Source organism: Rhopalosiphum maidis, chromosome 3 (assembly GCF_003676215.2).
Source record: "Rhopalosiphum maidis isolate BTI-1 chromosome 3, ASM367621v3, whole genome shotgun sequence".
Lineage (NCBI taxonomy): Eukaryota > Metazoa > Arthropoda > Insecta > Hemiptera > Aphididae > Rhopalosiphum > Rhopalosiphum maidis.
The window spans coordinates 66457598-66469744 of record NC_040879.1 but is presented as its reverse complement, the minus strand read 5'-3'; the positions used below and the strand labels follow the sequence as shown (position 1 = coordinate 66469744).

The 12147-nt window shown below is 26.2% G+C and overlaps 2 protein-coding genes across 5 annotated transcripts; one reads left to right on the top strand and one right to left on the bottom strand.

The window, feature by feature from the left end:
* Positions 1 to 2740: 2740 nt before the first annotated feature.
* On the bottom strand, positions 2741 to 4170 carry LOC113558514. Its single transcript, XM_026963995.1, has 2 exons — positions 3922 to 4170; positions 2741 to 3847 (listed from the first exon to the last, which is right to left on the bottom strand). Exon 2 carries the CDS (start codon positions 3811 to 3813, stop codon positions 2977 to 2979), a length of 837 nt encoding a protein of 278 aa, XP_026819796.1. The 5' UTR covers positions 3814 to 3847; positions 3922 to 4170; the 3' UTR covers positions 2741 to 2976.
* A 1258-nt stretch (positions 4171 to 5428) lies between these two features.
* On the top strand, positions 5429 to 8999 carry LOC113557406. Of its 4 annotated transcripts, XM_026962902.2 has the most exons (5): positions 5429 to 5566; positions 6410 to 6593; positions 6654 to 6735; positions 8280 to 8630; positions 8804 to 8999. In XM_026962902.2, the coding sequence occupies exons 4-5, from the start codon at positions 8283 to 8285 to the stop codon at positions 8909 to 8911; spliced, it is 456 nt and encodes a 151-aa protein (XP_026818703.1). In that variant the 5' UTR covers positions 5429 to 5566; positions 6410 to 6593; positions 6654 to 6735; positions 8280 to 8282; the 3' UTR covers positions 8912 to 8999. The 4 variants fall into 4 exon arrangements, with proteins under 4 accessions (XP_026818703.1, XP_026818704.1, XP_026818702.1 ...); XM_026962903.1 differs by lacking the exon at positions 5429 to 5566 and having other exon boundaries at positions 6345 to 6593; positions 6654 to 6713; XM_026962901.1 differs by lacking the exon at positions 5429 to 5566 and having other exon boundaries at positions 6345 to 6593.
* The last annotated feature ends 3148 nt before the right edge of the window (positions 9000 to 12147 follow it).

Sequence of the window (12147 nt, the reverse complement as noted above, 5' to 3'; positions counted from 1 at the left end):
TGAAAATTATATTTATGTTAAGAATGTATATAATTTTTAATTTTAATAGCTAAAGCTTAAATGTTTTTATAAAATATGTTTAATTTGTAGGTACTTAAATACATTTTTTTAAATATATCCCCCACCCCATGTACGCTTACAATTTTTATTAATATATATTATATACATATTATTAAACATTTGCTAATTAGTAAATAGGTATTAATAGTTAATAAATGTAATTTATACATAAGATTATACAACTAAATGCACTAATGAATATACAGTAAATATACAGAGAATTGGTTAAAATAAATATTATAAATGATATCCAATGTCACGTCGTCACATCAATAATCAAAATACAACTTTGTAAAAGATACGTCTGGCTGAAGGTCAATAGGCAACTCAATTTTCTTATGATAAATGGAATTGCAAAAAAGGAACTTTATGTACATCACTAAGTCGACGATTAACTATGGTGAGGAAACGTAGGTTAGGTAAAATGACCAATGAGGAATGAAATAATTTAAATATGGAAAATATGGTAACATTTGTACCTTACGGAGGGAGGAGGGCACGTGGCCAGTTTTATTTAGTACAGAAACTACAGAGCATAAACGCAATTTGAGGGGGCATGGGGAGCTAAGCCTCCCAAATGGTTTATATATATCCCCTTCCACCTTTATATCTCAGGGAGCATACATACAGTACACACATGCAAATTATAATAGCCCCCACCCCAAAATTTAAAACTCAAATTGCGCCTATGCTACAAGGACTCATAAGTTCAAATTTGTTTCTAAATTTTGAAGGCTACAACTTGACCCACACCCCCTTGTTTGGATTTCATCAAACTAAACATATTTTCAGTGTATAATTTATTTAACTATTAATATAAATAAAGAAGTAAAATATATATTATGTGTATACATTTGTACCTATGTAACTATGCTTTAGTAAAAATTTTGATTAAATTCGTTAACTTTGAATACATGCAAATTATTTTGTCGATAGAAATTAATGAAAATATTAATTTTTTATTTGAAATTTGAAAAATTAATACAAGATTCCTCATACATTTTTTTTATATTTGATAATAAAAAAAAAACCAATCAGTTATATTAATTTTTATATTTTATAAATAAGCATTTGAAGTTTATATTTGGTCAAAATTATATACTACAATAGGTATTTGAATAATTATAAATAGGCAAATAGCAATGTTAATTATTATTTTGTAGTTTCGTTTTTTAATTCAAAAATTAAAGTTGTTTTAACGTACAATATGCATTTTATTGTATGCTATGACATTTTCAAAATATGTAGAATACTTTTAAGCTGTTACCGCCTGTTTATAGTATTTATAAACTATAAACTATTTACACTGTATTACAAAAAGGTGGTATTAACTCAAAAATTAAAAATACTGTATAATATATTATATAAATATATTACATTATTACACTATTATGATCATTAATTATGAATTATAAATTCAATGTTTTCAATAAAAAATTAATCAACCAATGTCAATATACTAATTATAGTATTATATTAATAGTAAAATTAAAAATTTAATTGCAATTTAAGAAATCTATTTAGTATTTGAATATTATATTAGGCTGACAGCTAGACCACTTGGAATAGTTTTTTTTGTATTCAGTAGTATATGTATTAATTTGTTGTTAGCCATTAGACTACACTATTATAGTGATAATTTAACACCTACTATACAACTGAGTACTGCCCATTTACCCACTTATTTTTATTTTTTTTTTGATATTTGAAAATACTCGACATACTTATTAAAATATTTTAATATTATTCAAATACATTTGTCTAATTAATTAGTATTCCATATTTTGAATTTTAATTATTTTTAACAATGCTGAATATTTGTAAACAATCTTATATTGCTCACAAGAAACTTAGTACATCATATACAAGTGAATTTTATATTTATAGATCACAATATTAATATTCATAATTTTATGATCGAACACAGTCACTCATGTTTTCAGTCATTACACTGTTTATCTTCTGTTGAAAATATTGGTGGTTAGGTTTATAGCAAAAATTGATAATAAATTAAAATATTAAAATTGTTTGTAATTTATTACATCAATCTTAAGTAATAAAAATGCTTATGACAATTTGAAAGAACAATGATAAAAACAATTTTAAGTTGAGATGATTCACATTGTTTTATCTTATTATTTATATTCCTGTATTGGTATTTGTGAATTAAAATTAAAATCGGATATGAAACATTTATATGTTAATACATTATATAGATTTATAATGCAAAATTACTTAGATAAGAACTATAAAACTTGTTAACATACAAACAAATAAAAATTATTTTCATTATTTTTAATTTATATCAAAATCATATATTATAATACATAATATTTTTTAATAATATAGACATCAGATGGTTAATATTTAATTATGAGTAAATATAAAAGCTATAATAGATCTATTTAATTTTTTTCATTTACAAAATGTGTAGACCTTTTACTAGTTTAAGTACCAAGTAGTAAACAGTCTTGTTAAGAATACTTTTCAAATATATTCAGAGTGTGTATTTAAATATTTGGTGTCATTTATATTTAAAATATATATTCAAATACATAATTTTAAATGTATTCAAAACACTTAAACAAATGCTTTTTTTTAGTTCAATAAATGTTATATTGAAGTATTTATTGTTATTAATAATTAATATTATTATATGCAAATAAATAGGTATCTAAACTTTGAAGTTTATTTAAAAATAAATTTGGGACCATTAAACTGGATGATTCTTTGCTAGTTGTTTTAAAGAAATGGAGATTAATCTTCTTGTTTATGACTAAGTAAAATATAAATAATGATCATATCTAGCCACTTAGGAATAAATAATAATGAGAAAAAATGGCAATATTGATAAACGTGCAATGTTTAACATTTTTAAAAAAAAAAGGTTTATAATAATATAAGGAACAAAATGCATTATAAAGACTTTTTGGATTTGATCTGGAATGGATTAAAACTTGGTATCATTGGGTTTTCTAACACATTAAGCTCAAGTGCCGTCTTCAAAATTGATCCATTGTCTGTCTCTGGTTGTTTTTGCTCTGTTTTGATTTCATTCTTTTTCCCATATACTCTCAACGAATTGGACCTGTTATCAGTAGTCCAATTGGACACTATCTTTTGCATAGTTATTTTCTCCTCGTCAGATGTAAAATCGATTTCGTTCATCACACGCAAGAACGTTTCATGGAGGTAATTTCTCATCCTAGAATCTCCATGATGTTTCCTTATGGGGTATTTGTTAATGACACGGTACAAAAAATAGTACACTTTCCTAAAGTCTATGACATCTGGCCCTGTAGTTTTCGGTGGTGGGGTACATTCTGACAAGATTAGTAATGAGCTGGACAACAGTTTAAATTTATTGAAAATGTATGGGTCCTTGTTGTAAATTCTTTCCAGGTACTCCATCCACTTGACCAACACATCTTTTGGCTCGGTGTCACCGACCAAGAACAAGTCATCCATATCATCAAGGTTGATAAATGATGGGCACTTTTTAATTTCCTCAACTTCTTTTCGATTTTCAATTCTAAGCTGTGTCAGCATTTGCATCACCTGTTGAACGGTTTTAGTAGGGACACGCGTGACGAGACGTTTCGGGAAATTTATTCCATACATATCGATGGCTTCAGCTAGCTGTAGTTTTTCGGTAGCTGACCAAATTACAGGTAGCGAGCACTTGGTCTGAGTGTCCTTATACTTTATTTGTTTTTCAATTTTTGGATTACTGAACTCTATATTTTCAGCCATCTTTTCTATTTATGTGAACAAAACAAAGTGCAACCTGCCAAAGATGTCGTGTTTTAGGTAAAATTCTGTTTTCAGTATAAAATTATAAAATAATAAACATACTACTACCTAAGAGATTAATGATGGAAGGCAACTAGTGAAGTATACCAATTTAATTAAAGATCCGACAGACGAATTTTGCGCAAATTCAATTGATTCAGCGAGAGGACGATAATTAAACAATAATTAAGATAATTAACACTACTATACTATGAACAAAAATAGAGCGAGTACTAAATTACTATAGTCTATAATGGTACACACACGATGTATATTTATGTACTATATAATATTAAAATGTAATATGACTATGAAAGTGTAAAGCACAATTTAAGCATTTATGTACCTACTTCAAGTACATATTATTATTTAAATATTTTAAATCATGCACTGAAGAGTGAAGATTTAATATACATTAAACCAAATACTAATACGATCGTATATAGTATTTGATTATATACCCAGTAATGTACCTCGCGTACATTATCACTTTCAGATAAGGCAGTAACCGCAATACTGTATGTTCTATTGCTTATACACATCTTAAAAGGGGTTTTAAAAAATGTTTATTTTTCGGATAATAATTCAAAATTCGACATAGATAAATAATAATAATATTAAGGCCTATTATGAGATTATACTATTAAATATCCAACGTGTAAAAATTTAATAAATTATTTAGATGTATTTTTTAATACAAAAATGTATTTTAAGAAACATATCAATAAGATAAAAAATAAAGCACCCTCAAAATTAGGTCTCTTAAAATGTAGTTCAAATTTTAATAATTATTTCGTTATAAAAATCATCTATTTTTTGTATGTATTTTACGATCTCAGCTAGAATATCAGATAGTATGTGATCTGAGGTATTAACATTTTCATATTCACTATTGCCTATATTCAACCCCTTAAAAACAATCCATTTTTAACAGCCTTCAGTTAATTCAGGTAAAAAAACAATTTAGCTACCAAGTGGTTTTTTTTTTTTTAGAAAAAAATTTATTTCAACGAGTTAATAACGATGGCGTCAAAATGAATTTGCGCAAAAGATTATTTTGAATGTTATAATATCCTCCCGAAGTTTTCGATTTTACGTTTTTACGCATGCGTACAAGACATGACGCTGTACGTCTTTATTACCACGCGTCGCGTCTAAAACGAATTCTCATTGTAAACCACGAACTAAGATTTATATCTTAGTTTGTGTTGTAAACAAATAAACAGTGGTACCGTAAATGGTAAAAAAAAAATAAAAAATCCGATATAAGGTAACACTATAGATTTAAAAAATATCCAACCGTTTTGATGCATGACGATAGATGTTATATTGATTTATATTTTCTTTGTCCAGTTGTCCAGACAAGTGGTTCTGTAGGTATATTGTGTTAGAGCAAAGGTTCCCAAACTGTGGGTCGGGGTTATATTTTTGGTGGGTCGCACTATATTTTTAAATAATACATTTTGCTGTTGTAAGCAACTGATTCATTATAAAAAAAAAAAATTCATTCATTGAAGTGGTGGGTCGTCAAATTTAAAAAAAATCTCAAAATGGGTCATACAATCAAAAGTTTGGGAACCTCTGTGTTAGAGGTTACAGGTTAGAGCGCAATATCGATATTCGTCATTCGATGTGCACGTGAATTCCATAAGCCACGAACTACAAATTGGTCAAGTGATTTTGAATACCTATACATCTCGTGGTTGAAACCTTTGTAAGTATTAAAAATATTTAACTCATCATCATTTTTTTAATACTCTGCATACAAAGTAGAACTTTCAAAATTGGCTCCTAATAAATAATATTTATCATAATTGATTGTTATTCCGAAATTCCTTTCAAGCAAGTGAGAATGGGGACGCTTCATTAACACTTTACTATATATTTTATAGAACACTTGTTTCTTAATACACTAAATCTATAAACCTTCAATGTGCTGGGTATAGGCCCCAGTTTATTTATTGTTGGTGATTAGTCTAACGGATTGTAAATCTTACTTATAATGGTAGATCGATTACGACTACGTAACTTAAATTTGATCGGATATTTCAGAATTTTGGCCACTATTGTTATATTGACTTTATTAATCGTAATTCTAAATTAAACAACACTTTATTTAAATATTTCATCATTGTTTTTTTTTTATGATTTTTAATAATTAATGAATTGTACGAACAGTATTACAGCAAAGTAATAACATTTTTACATTCCGCGAAAATTCGTTTATTTATAAGCCACTCTTTGTAATTATGTATTAATGTGTTACCGAATTCAAGAGAAAAAAGTGCCTAATTCACGAAATCAGCAATCAAAATTTGACGATTTCACGTATTTGACAACATTACTGATTCAGCAATTTCACTAATTCGACGTAACATATACATATCGATGCAAGGTGGATAATATATATATATATCCATCTTGTCACGATATTTACGCATTATTTACGCGCTGTACGGTTATCACATATTGATTAGCTGATAATGGCAAAATACTAGCACGGGCTAAAGCCGTAATATTGTGACATAATTTTTTATTTGAAGTTTGAACTTTGTAGGGTGACAGGGCCTACTACGTGGGCATAAACCACCAACGGCAAGCACGGATTACCGATCAATAGTACGCTGTACACAGGTGTGTATACTATACAGTAATACAGTGTACACTGTACAGTAGACAGCAGTACAGTACATTACTCCACGGGCGCGTTGTTGTCTCTTGACTTATCCAGATACGTTTAGGTGAGTAAAATATAATTTAATCAATTGATGCTTTTTTCATATCGGTATTTGATATTATAGTGGACAGAGTTTGACATTGTTCTGAATACCTCAATTATCAACTGTCTACAATTTATTGAAGTACGTCATTATACATTTAAAAGTAAGTTAAACATGAAAATCAAATATCAATTTATAAACCTATTAAAATAACAAAAATCTGCAAGATATTTATTTAAAACAGTTTTCGATTAAAGCATTTTTAACGTCTTAATGTCATGTGTATAATATTTTTTATTTATTTTTATATTAATTAACGGCAATCAGCTTTTATAACAGTATTGATAAAAGTACCAGGGTCGTCTCTGGGACCCCGAGCTCTGTGCTCTTACCACAGTTGGACTGGCCCCGCTTTCATAGATACAATAAAAAAAAGTTAAGTTGATGAGCAAAATAAATGTACATACCATTTTTTCTCTTGTAAAAGAAAAGGTTACTTTCATTTAGCTGAACGATATCCATGCTCAGGTGACGAAAAGTAGGCTGTTTTGCAGTAATTTCGCAGTAGTCTAGTCTAATGAAAGTTGTGATGTTTGCCGCTTAATTAATTTTTATAGGATGTGTGGTCTCTACCTTATCGTACGTCAAGTATGGCTGTAGCACTTGTGGCGTGCGCTGTGTAAAATATATTACAAATGATTAGGTACTGGATATTTAATTCTTTTCTTTATTAATTTTTTTATATATATATATTTGAATGTGGCCATCCCCACAATACCTACAAATTAAAAAAAGTATCAAAGAATTATGTATGATAGTATTGTTAAGAGGATATCGTTCACGCAGGTGCAACATCCTTTTACTATAAATAAAAATAAGATCTGTGATAATAGGAAAATGTGCAAGTTTTGGTAGTCTCATTTAACAGGAAAGTACCAAGAAAAGGTCACCAATTCACCTATAATCTCTAAAAAAAAAAAAAAAAAAATGTTATTGACCAATCAAAATGAAATTATTGATTCCATTCGTGGATTTAAAAAGTAGAAAAGTTAATTTTTAATACATTTTTATATTGTATCTATTACTATATTTTATATTTATTGTATATTTTGTCAATTTATTTATTTATTTTTGTCATTTTTATTTATTGTATTAAGTTTGATTATATGACATGTTACGCTATTCATTTATTTACTTATTCATATTGTTGTAGGTACTTTATTTGTTAAAATTATTTGCGCATATTTGAGTTTCAACTTTGGGAAGCTACTATATATGCAACTGATACTTGATAGTAATATTTAAGGCCCTATAATTTTAATCTGCCCTGAGTCACACAAATCATCGGGGAAAATATTTACACTACAAAATATTAAGGTTACAAACAAATATTCATAAATATAATGACAATTGAATTTATGTGTTAAAAATATGAATGAATATAATGTAAAGTACGAAATTATTGGTAGTTATTAAATATGAACATCATTCTTGTTAGAGGTTTATTTTTTGCAAAATTGCTACGGTTTAAGGATATGTAAAAGAAACAATAAGTTATTGTATTATTATTTGTTGATAACAGTACACTTAATTAACACTTAAAAATATTATTAGTAATAATAACAATTTAAAAGTAAACAGTTGTACGTGTGATTGTGGTTTTAATTCATATTAAATTTATATACTTAACAATTTTTATAATTTCAGATCATGGCATCCTGGTTATTTGGAGTTTCTAAACTAACAGCTGAACAGATTGTTGATACAAAGGACACACCACCGGCTCCAACAACGGTTAATCCAGAACCTGTGAAAACTGCACCCGCACCCACAGAGTCTCAATTACTTTATGATTTACAACCACCTGAACCAAAAATTACTGATTTAAAACCTACTAGTATGCTGGACAATATACCATTTGTCTTATCCAACCAAATTATCATGACTACTAACAACTATACTTATAGTTTAGAAAATACTAAAAGACATTTATTATCTTTAAAAAAAGCGCTTGAATCAGATGCATTCAACTATGATTTTTCAAATGATAAAAGACTGGTGAGCGATTCTTCAATGTATCAATCTTAAAATACCACTGTATATAATGCACTTTACAGTTAAATTAAATATGTAAAACATATGAATAAGTTTCTTATGTTTTTAAGCTACTTTAATCTCAGTATTTTATTGTTCAATAATTATTTATAATCAAAATTAAACATTTTTTGTAGCATTCCAAATTTGTGAGCAACGGACTTAAAGACAATGTTAATCCTGTATTGTTAGACGATAGTGATCATCATTGGTTTCATTGCACTTGTTTTAACATTTTTCACTAAATATTATCAATATTTGTATCATTGTATGTAATATCATCAGCTTAAAATAAAGACTCTTTTAATTAAAATTAAATATTAGAAAATAACATTTAAAGTTTTTATTCTCAACCTTCTCTATGATTCAATTATTGGCTTATTATATAGTTTTCTATTTTGTCAGTTAAACAATGATATATACTGTGTGGGATTTGATAAAAAAATATAACCAATTTTTAATTATATTAATGATTGTTAAAATACCATTCTCACAATAATTACTATTTGTTAGTTTTTCTAATAATGTTATTTGTACATATTTAGGTTAGTTAGAGTAAATTACACTAATGGTTATTTTTAAGAAATTTAATATTATTATTAATAGTATAATTATTTAATTCAAAAAGAGAATGTATTAATAATAATATATTTTCGAAAACTACTATTTGTAAGCTTTAATATAATCAACATAATTATGTACAAATATCAGTGATAAAAATACTAAAAAATGGTATATTTCCTTTTAAATTTATATTTATGTTTTAGTATGAACTCTATTAAGAAACAAAACATTGTAACACTAGTTAATAGGTATTGTTGAGTAAAATTTTGGAAGTTAAATTAAATTAAATTTTTATTCAAACCAAAAATGAATCATGTTATTAAAATAGTTGTATATCTAATTCGAATCAAACTATTTTCTTCTAATTTATATATATTATATAAATATCTCTACATTTTACTAAAAAAAATTTAATATTTTTATCAAAATAGTTGAGCCTAATAGTTTATTATAGAGTAATGGTCCACATTTATAGATTTTCTTATATACATTTTAGTATATGTATAATTAATTTATTACTAACTACATTTATTTTGTTATGTTAATATTAATTTTTGTTATGTGTGAGGGTGTACATAAGCGTACACAGACATTACTGGCAGAGTAGTTCTACATAATACATTGACATTTAACATAACATCAAATTTGGATATGGTAACCTCATTTAACTGCATTTATCATAATAAAAAAGTATTTTATAAGTAATAATATAATGTAATATATCTAACTTAGTTATGAGGACACCATACCCATATGTGTTGTCTCTATCGTACAAGTGCATAGCATAACAAATTTACGCTAAGCAGATTTTGTTTAGCTCCATTAGTTTAAAAATTAGAGTGAATCGATCCACCATGAACTTCATGGTAAGAACATCATCTGTGTTCGTTTTTTGGTTTTTACGATTGTTCAATTTTTTTAGCAAGTTATGCGTAAATAATATTGAGTAAATTAAAATTGCTCATAATTCACTTAAAAAATTGTGTGATTCATGATAGGATTCAGTGCTTGGATAGCGGTTACTAACAACAGCAGTAGCTGAATCTGCTGCTGATTTGATTTGTCGATTTATATAAATTTTTTTTAATTTTTCAATTTCATTTTAATATTTTACTGTTTTCGGATGTGTTGAAGTATGATTATTGAATAGTAGGTGGAAGGAGAGTTCACAGAATAGTCAAGTCCTTACTAGAGTAGTTAGAACTACCCCGTGTGCACGCTTGTGAGTGTGTATACCTGATTATTATATTGTCTAAAGTGTAATGTGTGTATATCTAAAATAATTAATAAAAGCAATTGTTTTAATTGAACATTTAATACCGATGAATTAATATCAAACTATTAGGCATCTAATGTCGATAGATTATTATTTACAGTTACAATATCAGACTAAACCAGTTTTTTAGGTTTTTAAACATTTAAAAAATCGAATAGTTGATTACATCAATAGTTTAGTTTTATCTACATTTTAAAAAAATAAAAAAAGTAGTGTAATTTGATAAATTTCTATTTTGTATAAGAATAAATTGTTTATAAAGTTTAAATAAAATAAATAAATTTTTTAGATAAAATTTAGTGCAATTACATATAAGTATGGTTAAAACAATCATTTACAAAAGAAAAAAAAGAATATTTAGATGTTGATTTTTATAATAAAAAATCCAATAATGTTTGAAAAAATATGTTATTACATGCAATTATTATATTAAAATTCTAGGCAGATTTAGAACCAAATATTGTAGATGATGTCAAACCAAGTATGAGAGAAGTGTTCCTTACAAGGTTATGATTTTATTAAATTACGGTAGTATATCTGATGCCCATTGTTCTTGCTCACACAGAGTTACAATTTGCCACCACATTGCAGCTTTGGCATTGTATAACTATCATAACCTTAGTTCAACTGACAAAACTTGCTCATGGAGTACTAGAATTACAATTAATGTGTGATGTGTCTAGTAACGTAAAAAATATATTACCTATAAGTAAAACTAAAAAATTACATTAAAAATTAGGTATTTGACACATTGTTGTATGAACTATTATAGGATATTGAATTGTTAAATATTTGGAAAAGGAAAATTCCATGCAAAGAAAAATTTGTTGTAAGGATTTTGTTTGTGCACATTATTTATTATGTATCACATATATTAAGATAAATTTAAGTAATGAATATATTTTACAAAACTGTATTTAACTAATATTAAATCAGAATCGTTAATTAATCCTTTGCAGACCAAGTGTACAACATGATAAAAATTTGATTTATTTATATCATTATTTTTTAAAAAAAATTTTTAGTTTCAAGAAAATACAAAAATAAAATTGTTGCTATATTTAAGGAGTTTGAGGATTTGAACAAAGAAGTTCCATTAGTCTACAATTGATTTAGAAACTAGACTTGAAAGAGCCGATAGCTCATCAATTATCACACAATTTTATTATATTCGATGCAACACATTTTTTAAAATTTCAATTTCAATTAATTGTCCATTCAACATAACAGTTCCATTTAAATTGTATAACAAGTTTAACAAAAAATACTACACTACTAAAATTAATATGGTTAATTTTTTTATACTTGGTTTGAAACTCAAGTAAGTTAGTAGGTACTAGGTATGATAAATAAAATAGTATTTACACATATTGATTATTCATAAATAATTTTGTTTTATTTATTTAAATTAAGTAATTAGTGTTAGTATTTTTTTAATAATATGTATATATACTTTTTAAACAAAACAAATTTTATTGTGAGTGAGATAAATTATTAACACATAATTTAATATTCTGTTTATTTTTAAATAAACTATTACGCATGATATTATTATATTTAAAATTTTAATTTTAATTGAAGCAATGAATTTCTATCATGAAATGATACTATATGATACTATGTAATATTTATAATATAAAT

Bases quoted from the DNA above. Each gene is read 5' to 3' on its own strand.
- LOC113558514 (XM_026963995.1), bottom strand. From the start codon at position 3,813: ATGGCTGAAAATATAGAGTTCAGTAATCCAAAAATTGAAAAACAAATA.
- LOC113557406 (XM_026962902.2), top strand. From the start codon at position 8,283: ATGGCATCCTGGTTATTTGGAGTTTCTAAACTAACAGCTGAACAGATT. The intron at 8,631-8,803 runs GTGAGCGATTCT...CATTTTTTGTAG, and splicing joins TTTCAAATGATAAAAGACTG to CATTCCAAATTTGTGAGCAA.